Source organism: Dendrobates tinctorius, unplaced genomic scaffold, assembly GCF_039654945.1.
Source record: "Dendrobates tinctorius isolate UK_male_01 unplaced genomic scaffold, ASM3965494v1 ptg000151l, whole genome shotgun sequence".
NCBI classification, from domain to species: Eukaryota; Metazoa; Chordata; class Amphibia; order Anura; family Dendrobatidae; genus Dendrobates; species Dendrobates tinctorius.
In genome coordinates this window covers 28,496,816-28,506,883 of record NW_027361818.1, presented here as the reverse complement: position 1 = coordinate 28,506,883, position 10,068 = coordinate 28,496,816, and the positions used below count along the sequence as shown (strand labels likewise).

Sequence of the window (10,068 nt, the reverse complement as noted above, 5' to 3'; positions counted from 1 at the left end):
ACTCAAATGGCCTCCTCAGTCACCAGATCTCAATCCAATAGAGCATCTTTGGGATGTGGTGGAACGGGAGATTCGCATCAGGGATGTGCAGCCGACAAATCTGCGCCAACTGTGTGATGCCATCATGTCAATATGGTCCAAAATCTCTGAGGAATGCTTCCAGCACCTTGTTGAATCTCTGCCACGACGAATTGAGGCAGTTCTGAAGGCAAAAGGGGGTCCAACCCGTTACTAGCATGGTGTACCTAATAAAGTGGCCAGTGAGTGTATATGTTTTATGTGCTATTTCTGTAGGTAACATCCATAAGAGCAGAACAATTTGATTAAACCGAAAATTTGCTGTTTTATCATATGGGAAATGAAAAGGACATAAAAAACAAAACCAGCTCGGTGACTGTCATATTTCTTTCTGGATTTCAGGAATTTCATAATTTAAGAATCTTCCTGTTTCTTTTTTTGCCGGTCATCTACTGTGTGACTGTATGTGGAAACCTCCTGATCATTCTGGTGGTGTCCTCCAGCCGATCGCTCCACTCTCCCATGTACTTCTTCCTCACACATCTCTCCTTCTCCGATATTCTTCTCTCCACCACCATCGCACCCAACATGCTCCTCATTGTGTTGTATGAGGGAGGTTCTGTGCCTCTTATCGGATGTTTGATTCAATATTTCTTTTTTTCAGCCTCCGGAATATTAGAAACGTTTATCTTGACCGTGATGTCCTATGACCGGTATCAGGCCATCTGTCACCCTCTACATTACACCTCAGTCATGGACCTCACATTTTGTCTCAGGTTCTTTTTGCTGTCTTGGTTGATCATTTTAGTGGTAGTCTTGACTCTTTCAGTAACCATGAGTTATTTGTGGTTCTGTGGGCCAAACATCATTGACCATTTCTTCTGTGACAGAGACCCGATTCTGGAACTTTCCTGCTCGGATACTGCTATAGTGGAGGCAGAAAGCATGTTTTTCATGATACCCCTAGCAATCTGTCCATTTACTGTGATTATTGTCTCGTATATCTACATTATCTCCACCATTCTGAAGATCCCATCTGCAGCGGGGAGGCAGAAGACCTTCTCCACCTGCAGCTCTCACCTGACTGTAGTGGCCATGCATTATGGGTCTGCATTTAGCATCTACTTCTTTCCAAATTCAAGTCAAGTAATAAAAATTATTTCCCTCTTGTACACAGTAGTTACACCATTTATTAATCCTATAATATATAGTCTGAGTAATAAGAATATCACTGAGGCTTATAACAAATTATTAATTACATTATCTAGCACATTTTTGCTGAGTTGCTTTTCATTTTTTAATTTAAAATGCAAATAAGTAATATACAGTTTGGATTTTCCGGGAAGTTGAGATAAGATTTTAGCTCCCTAACAATTTGTTTTCTGTCATTTGTTACAAGAGAGATTTATAAATTATTAGTGAGTAGAGTTGAGCGATACCAGCCGATACTTGAAAATATCGGATCGGAATGGATCGGCCGATCTTAAAAAAAAGTATCGGTATCGCCGATTCCGATACCGGGAACCAATGCAAGTCAATGGGGCCAAAATATCGGAATTAAAAAAAACCCTTTCTTTCCTTGTAGGCTAATTCTACATGAAGAAAAACAACTAAGAATAATGTAGAATGTATTGTGGGAGGTGGAGGAGACATTAAAGCCATAGAGGTTTAGCCCAATCAAATGGAATAGCAGGAATTAAACTTTTTTTTTTAAAGATGTTAGGAGTTACAAAGATATTGACTATGTTAGCCTCATTTATATTTTGCCAGACATGTATGTCTTCTTCTTCTACTTCCTTTTTTTACATTCTTCTTCTTCTTCTTCTACTTCCTTTTTTTACATTCTTCTTCTTCTACTACTTCCTTTTTTTACATTCTTCTTCTTATTCCTTTTTTTACATTCTTCTTCTTCTTCTACTTCCTTTTTTTACATTCTTCTTCTTCTTCTTCTTCTTCTTCTTCTTCTTCTTCCTTTTCTTACATTCTTCATATTCTTCTTATTCAACAATTATTATTCTACATATTCAGCTTCTTCATCTTCTTCCTATTCTTCTTCATCATATTCTTGTTTGTGTCAGGCATTCCTGTAGTTGTTATCTAGAAAAGTTAGAAGTTTACACCTTCCGTTCTGCCTGTCACAAAAGATTTACAACAGGATTTGTCCGCGTTCAGTTTGGCCTGCAGAAGCAGGCCTTTTCCAGGGGCACCACGAGGAGGAACGGACTCACCCCCATACACTGCTTAGTCTTCTTCTGCTTATAAATAAGATAATATCATTTGCTCAGAGTATTAGTCTTATGCTTAATGTTCTTCTGCTTTGTTTTTTTTATGCTTCTTTGTCTTCTCTCTCTTGTTGTTCTGCATCTTGGTGGTTGTCTTCCTGTTCTTTGTCCTCTTGAACCAGCTGACGGTACTGGCACCCGGAGGGGCAGCAGAAGGAACAAGAGCCAATGGCACTACCGAGGACCAGCTGACGGTGCTGGAACCCGGTTACTAAGCGGGAGGTACCTGTGCTACAAAGCACTACCAAGGACCAGCAGACGTTGCCGGAACTCGGATACCGAGATGGAGGCACCTAGGCCAAAGGCTCTGACGAGAACCAGCTGACGGTGCTGGAACCCGGAGGGGTAGCATAAGCTGCAAGAGCAAATGGAAATAGCGAGGACCAGCTGACAGTGCTGGCACCCGGAGGGGCAGCAGAAGGAATAAGAGCCAATGGCACAACCGAGGACCAGCTGACGGTGCTGGAACCCGGTTACTAAGCAGGAGGTACCTGTGCTACAAAGCACTACCAAGGACCAGCAGACGTTGCCGGAACTCGGATACCGAGATGGAGGCACCTAGGCCAAAGGCTCTGACGAGAACCAGCTGACGGTGCTGGAACCCGGAGGGGTAGCATAAGCTGCAAGAGCAAATGGAAATAGCGAGGACCAGCTGACAGTGCTGGCACCCGGAGGGGCAGCAGAAGGAATAAGAGCCAATGGCACAACCGAGGACCAGCTGACGGTGCTGGAACCCGGTTACTAAGCAGGAGGTACCTGTGCTACAAAGCACTACCAAGGACCAGCAGACGTTGCTGGAACTCGGATACCGAGATGGAGGCACCTAGGCCAAAGGCTCTGATGAGAACCAGCTGACGGTGCTGGAACCCGGAGGGGTATCAGAAGTTACCCCTGAAAAGCAAAGTTGGCATGCCGCAAGCTGGCCGCAGTTACCGAATCACACAGTCCTACAGGGGGTGCTTGTCCTACTGGCACTATGGAACAAACCTTTCTTACCAGAACCCGCAGTCCACATAGGAAGCACCTAAACTGCTGGCACCCTAGCCTCGGCTAACCCAACCGCAACACGACATGGCAACTTGGGGTGGCAAACTGACATTGACACTTCCCGGAAACAGCAGGCAGGGCTGGAACCAAGCTGGGCAGGAGGGAGTACCCGTGCCAAAGTCAGTTATGAGCAGCAACTGGCGATGTTGGAGCCCAGGACAAGCACTTAGCAGGCTGAGGCCTGATGTGCTGTCAATTGGGAGGCAGCAGGACAGATTGCCATCAAAACAGCAGGGGAACAGCTGACGTTACTGAACCCCACAAACACAGGAGCTAGTGTTTTACTCTGTGAAGACGGCACTTCCGAGCAACAACTGGCTGTGTTGAAGCCCAGGGACAAGCACGGAGCAGGCTTAGGCTGCATTGAAGAAATTTTAAGATCGGTTGTAGACTACTAATTTGAACCAAGCTCCACTTAGGCCTGTGGATTCACTGATTTTCGTATTTCCCCTGTCCTCCAACCCCGCCAGTTACAGCTCCGAAGTGGCGTCTGCACAATCCACACTTGTTCCTGTGTTACAGGTGTTCAGTCCGGTCAGTTAATCCCCTGATGTGTGTCCGGCAATGTCGCCTGCTCTGTCCACATTCCGATAATGGGAATGTGGACAGAGCAGGCGACATTGCCGGACACACATCAGGGGATTAACTGATCGGACTGAACACCTGTAACACAGGAACAAGTGTGGATTGTGCAGACGCCACTTCGGAGCTGTAACTGGCAGGGTTGGAGGACAGGGGAAATACGAGAGACAGTGGAGCCACAGGCCTAATTGGAGCACGGTTAAAAATCAGTAGTGGTACGACTGTGTAGGCAGCAGGAGACTTTGCCATCCACACAGCAGGGGATCAGCTGACATTACTGAACCCCACTGAGACACGGTAGCAAGTATCTCTTTCCGTGTGGACGGCACTTCCGAACTACAACTGGCTGTGTTGAAGCCCAGGAAATAGGAGGGTGTAGGCAGAGGCCTACTGTATTTTGAATGAGTTTACAGCAGGAGAGACTGCCATCCACACAGCAGGGGATCAGCTGACGTTACTGAACCCCACTGAGACACGGGAGCAAGTGTCTCTTTCCGTGTGGACGGCACTTCCGAACTACAACTGGCTGTGTTGAAGCCCAGGAAATAGGAGGGTGTAGGCAGAGGCCTACTGTATTTTGAATGAGTTTACAGCAGGAGAGACTGCCATCCACACAGCAGGGGATCAGCTGACGTTACTGAACCCCACTGAGACACGGGAGCAAGTATCTCTTTCCGTGTGGACGGCACTTCCGAACTACAACTGGCTGTGTTGAAGCCCAGGAAATAGGAGGGTGTAGGCAGAGGCCTACTGTATTTTGAATGAGTTTACAGCAGGAGAGACTGCCATCCACACAGCAGGGGATCAGCTGACGTTACTGAACCCCACTGAGACACGGGAGCAAGTGTCTCTTTCCGTGTGGACGGCACTTCCGAACTACAACTGGCTGTGTTGAAGCCCAGGAAATAGGAGGGTGTAGGCAGAGGCCTACTGTATTTTGAATGAGTTTACAGCAGGAGAGACTGCCATCCACACAGCAGGGGATCAGCTGACGTTACTGAACCCCACTGAGACACGGGAGCAAGTATCTCTTTCCGTGTGGACGGCACTTCCGAACTACAACTGGCTGTGTTGAAGCCCAGGAAATAGGAGGGTGTAGGCAGAGGCCTACTGAATTTTGAATGAGGTGACAGCAGGAGAGACTGCCATCCACACAGCAGGGGATCAGCTGACGTTACTGAACCCCACTGAGACACGGGAGCAAGTATCTCTTTCCGTGTGGACGGCACTTCCGAACTACAACTGGCTGTGTTGAAGCCCAGGAAATAGGAGGGTGTAGGCAGAGGCCTACTGTATTTTGAATGAGTTTACAGCAGGAGAGACTGCCATCCACACAGCAGGGGATCAGCTGACGTTACTGAACCCCACTGAGACACGGGAGCAAGTATCTCTTTCCGTGTGGACGGCACTTCCGAACTACAACTGGCTGTGTTGAAGCCCAGGAAATAGGAGGGTGTAGGCAGAGGCCTACTGAATTTTGAATGAGGTGACAGCAGGAGAGACTGCCATCCACACAGCAGGGGATCAGCTGACGTTACTGAACCCCACTGAGACACGGGAGCAAGTATCTCTTTCCGTGTGGACGGCACTTCCGAACTACAACTGGCTGTGTTGAAGCCCAGGAAATAGGAGGGTGTAGGCAGAGGCCTACTGTATTTTGAATGAGTTTACAGCAGGAGAGACTGCCATCCACACAGCAGGGGATCAGCTGACGTTACTGAACCCCACTGAGACACGGGAGCAAGTGTCTCTTTCCGTGTGGACGGCACTTCCGAACTACAACTGGCTGTGTTGAAGCCCAGGAAATAGGAGGGTGTAGGCAGAGGCCTACTGTATTTTGAATGAGTTTACAGCAGGAGAGACTGCCATCCACACAGCAGGGGATCAGCTGACGTTACTGAACCCCACTGAGACACGGGAGCAAGTATCTCTTTCCGTGTGGACGGCACTTCCGAACTACAACTGGCTGTGTTGAAGCCCAGGAAATAGGAGGGTGTAGGCAGAGGCCTACTGAATTTTGAATGAGGTGACAGCAGGAGAGACTGCCATCCACACAGCAGGGGATCAGCTGACGTTACTGAACCCCACTGAGACACGGGAGCAAGTATCTCTTTCCGTGTGGACGGCACTTCCGAACTACAACTGGCTGTGTTGAAGCCCAGGAAATAGGAGGGTGTAGGCAGAGGCCTACTGTATTTTGAATGAGTTTACAGCAGGAGAGACTGCCATCCACACAGCAGGGGATCAGCTGACGTTACTGAACCCCACTGAGACACGGGAGCAAGTATCTCTTTCCGTGTGGACGGCACTTCCGAACTACAACTGGCTGTGTTGAAGCCCAGGAAATAGGAGGGTGTAGGCAGAGGCCTACTGAATTTTGAATGAGGTGACAGCAGGAGAGACTGCCATCCACACAGCAGGGGATCAGCTGACGTTACTGAACCCCACTGAGACACGGGAGCAAGTATCTCTTTCCGTGTGGACGGCACTTCCGAACTACAACTGGCTGTGTTGAAGCCCAGGAAATAGGAGGGTGTAGGCAGAGGCCTACTGTATTTTGAATGAGTTTACAGCAGGAGAGACTGCCATCCACACAGCAGGGGATCAGCTGACGTTACTGAACCCCACTGAGACACGGGAGCAAGTGTCTCTTTCCGTGTGGACGGCACTTCCGAACTACAACTGGCTGTGTTGAAGCCCAGGAAATAGGAGGGTGTAGGCAGAGGCCTACTGTATTTTGAATGAGTTTACAGCAGGAGAGACTGCCATCCACACAGCAGGGGATCAGCTGACGTTACTGAACCCCACTGAGACACGGGAGCAAGTATCTCTTTCCGTGTGGACGGCACTTCCGAACTACAACTGGCTGTGTTGAAGCCCAGGAAATAGGAGGGTGTAGGCAGAGGCCTACTGTATTTTGAATGAGTTTACAGCAGGAGAGACTGCCATCCACACAGCAGGGGATCAGCTGACGTTACTGAACCCCACTGAGACACGGGAGCAAGTATCTCTTTCCGTGTGGACGGCACTTCCGAACTACAACTGGCTGTGTTGAAGCCCAGGAAATAGGAGGGTGTAGGCAGAGGCCTACTGTCTTTGTAATGCGGAGACAGCAGGAGAGACTGCCATCTCCACAGCAGGGGAACAGCTGGCAGTGCTGAACCCCACTAACACTTGAACGAATGTGTTTGGCTCTGTGGAGACGACACTTCTGAACACCAACTGACGCTGTTGGAGCCCAGGATTAGGCAAGGAGCAGGCTGGGGCCTACTGGATTTTGGCAGGTGAATGCAGCAGGAGACTTGCCATCTCCACAGCAGGGGAACAGCTGGCAGTGCTGAACCCCACTAACACTTGAACGAATGTGTTTGGCTCTGTGGAGACGACACTTCTGAACACCAACTGACGCTGTTGGAGCCCAGGATTAGGCGAGGAGCAGGCTGGGGCCTACTGGATTTTGGCAGGTGAAGGCAGCAGGAGACTTGCCATCTCCACAGCAGGGGAACAGCTGGCAGTGCTGAACCCCACTAACACTTGAACGAATGTGTTTGGCTCTGTGGAGACGACACTTCTGAACACCAACTGACGCTGTTGGAGCCCAGGATTAGGCGAGGAGCAGGCTGGGGCCTACTGGATTTTGGCAGGTGAATGCAGCAGGAGACTTGCCATCTCCACAGCAGGGGAACAGCTGGCAGTGCTGAACCCCACTAACACTTGAACGAATGTGTTTGGTTCTGTGGAGACGACACTTCTGAACACCAACTGACGCTGTTGGAGCCCAGAATTAGGCGAGGAGCAGGCTGGGGCCTACTGGATTTTGGCAGGTGAATGCAGCAGGAGACTTGCCATCTCCACAGCAGGGGAACAGCTGGCAGTGCTGAACCCCACTAACACTTGAACGAATGTGTTTGGCTCTGTGGAGACGACACTTCTGAACACCAACTGACGCTGTTGGAGCCCAGGATTAGGCGAGGAGCAGGCTGGGACCTACTGGATTTTGGCAGGTGAATGCAGCAGGAGACTTGCCATCTCCACAGCAGGGGAACAGCTGGCAGTGCTGAACCCCACTAACACTTGAACGAATGTGTTTGGTTCTGTGGAGACGACACTTCTGAACACCAACTGACGCTGTTGGAGCCCAGGATTAGGCGAGGAGCAGGCTGGGGCCTACTGGATTTTGGCAGGTGAATGCAGCAGGAGACTTGCCATCTCCACAGCAGGGGAACAGCTGGCAGTGCTGAACCCCACTAACACTTGAACGAATGTGTTTGGCTCTGTGGAGACGACACTTCTGAACACCAACTGACGCTGTTGGAGCCCAGGATTAGGCGAGGAGCAGGCTGGGGCCTACTGGATTTTGGCAGGTGAATGCAGCAGGAGACTTGCCATCTCCACAGCAGGGGAACAGCTGGCAGTGCTGAACCCCACTAACACTTGAACGAATGTGTTTGGTTCTGTGGAGACGACACTTCTGAACACCAACTGACGCTGTTGGAGCCCAGGATTAGGCGAGGAGCAGGCTGGGGCCTACTGGATTTTGGCAGGTGAATGCAGCAGGAGACTTGCCATCTCCACAGCAGGGGAACAGCTGGCAGTGCTGAACCCCACTAACACTTGAACGAATGTGTTTGGCTCTGTGGAGACGACACTTCTGAACACCAACTGACGCTGTTGGAGCCCAGGATTAGGCGAGGAGCAGGCTGGGGCCTACTGGATTTTGGCAGGTGAATGCAGCAGGAGACTTGCCATCTCCACAGCAGGGGAACAGCTGGCAGTGCTGAACCCCACTAACACTTGAACGAATGTGTTTGGCTCTGTGGAGACGACACTTCTGAACACCAACTGACGCTGTTGGAGCCCAGGATTAGGCGAGGAGCAGGCTGGGGCCTACTGGATTTTGGCAGGTGAAGGCAGCAGGAGACTTGCCATCTCCACAGCAGGGGAACAGCTGGCAGTGCTGAACCCCACTAACACTTGAACGAATGTGTTTGGCTCTGTGGAGACGACACTTCTGAACACCAACTGACGCTGTTGGTGCCCAGGATTACGCATGCCGCATGCAGAGGCCAATGGGCAGCGGTTTTTATGGAGGTTGTGGACTACTACTGATTCTAACCATGCTCCACTTAGGCCTCTGGCTCCACTGTCTCTACTATTTACCCTGGCCTCCAACCCCGCCAGCTACATCTCTGAAGTGGCGTCAGCACAATCTACACTTGTTCCTGTGTTACTGGTGCTCAGTCCCATCAGTTGATCCCCTGATGTTTGTCCGGCAAGTTCGCCAGCTCTGTCCTCATTCCCACTACTGGTTATGGGAATGTGGACAGAGCAGGAGACCTTGCCGGACACACATCAGGGGATAAACTGATGGGACTGAGCTACAGGAACACAGGAACAAGTGTAGATTGTGCTGACGCCACTTCAGAGATGTAGATGGCGGGGTTGGAGGTCAGGGGAAATAGTAGAGACAGTGGAGCCAGAGACCTAAGTTGGGCACGGTTAAAAATCAGTAGTGGTTTGAATGTTGATGGAGCTGGTGACTCTGCCGTCCACACAGCAGGGGATCAGCTGGCATTACTGAACCCCAGTAACACAGGAGCTAGTGTGTTTCTCTGTGCAGACGACACATCTGAGCGACAACTGGCTGTGTTGAAGCACAGGGATTATAGTTCAGGTGGTAGAAAAATGAACACACCAGCAGACCTGGATACAGTTGCCAACCACTAATTTAGTCTGTAAGAGGAATGGCAAAGTCTTTGGAGATCCAGGCCTTGTTCATTTTCAGAAAAGTCAGCCGGTCAACATTATCGGAAGATAGTCGCGTGCGACGGTCTGTTAGTACACCACCTGCGGCACTAAAGACACGTTCCGATAATACACTGGCAGCAGGGCAAGCCAGCACCTCCAATGCATACTGGCTAAGCTCTGGCCATGTATCCAGCTTAGAGACCCAAAACTTGAAGGGGGAAGAGCCATCTGGGAGTACAGCGACAGGGCAAGACATGTAGTCTGACACCATCTGACGGAAGCGTTGCCTCCTGCTGACTCGAGGCGTCGCTGATGGTGTAGACAATTGTGGTGGACACACAAAACTTTGCCACATTTGGGCCATAGTGGTCTTGCCTTGTGCTGCGGCACT

At 50.0% G+C, this 10,068-nt stretch overlaps 1 protein-coding gene across 1 annotated transcript; it reads left to right on the top strand.

Moving 5' to 3' along the window:
- The first annotated feature begins 351 nt into the window (after positions 1–351).
- Positions 352–1,335, top strand: LOC141050152 (olfactory receptor 1L4-like). The gene has a single exon (XM_073546986.1). It carries the CDS (start codon positions 352–354, stop codon positions 1,333–1,335), a length of 984 nt encoding a protein of 327 aa, XP_073403087.1.
- Positions 1,336–10,068: the final 8,733 nt, after the last annotated feature.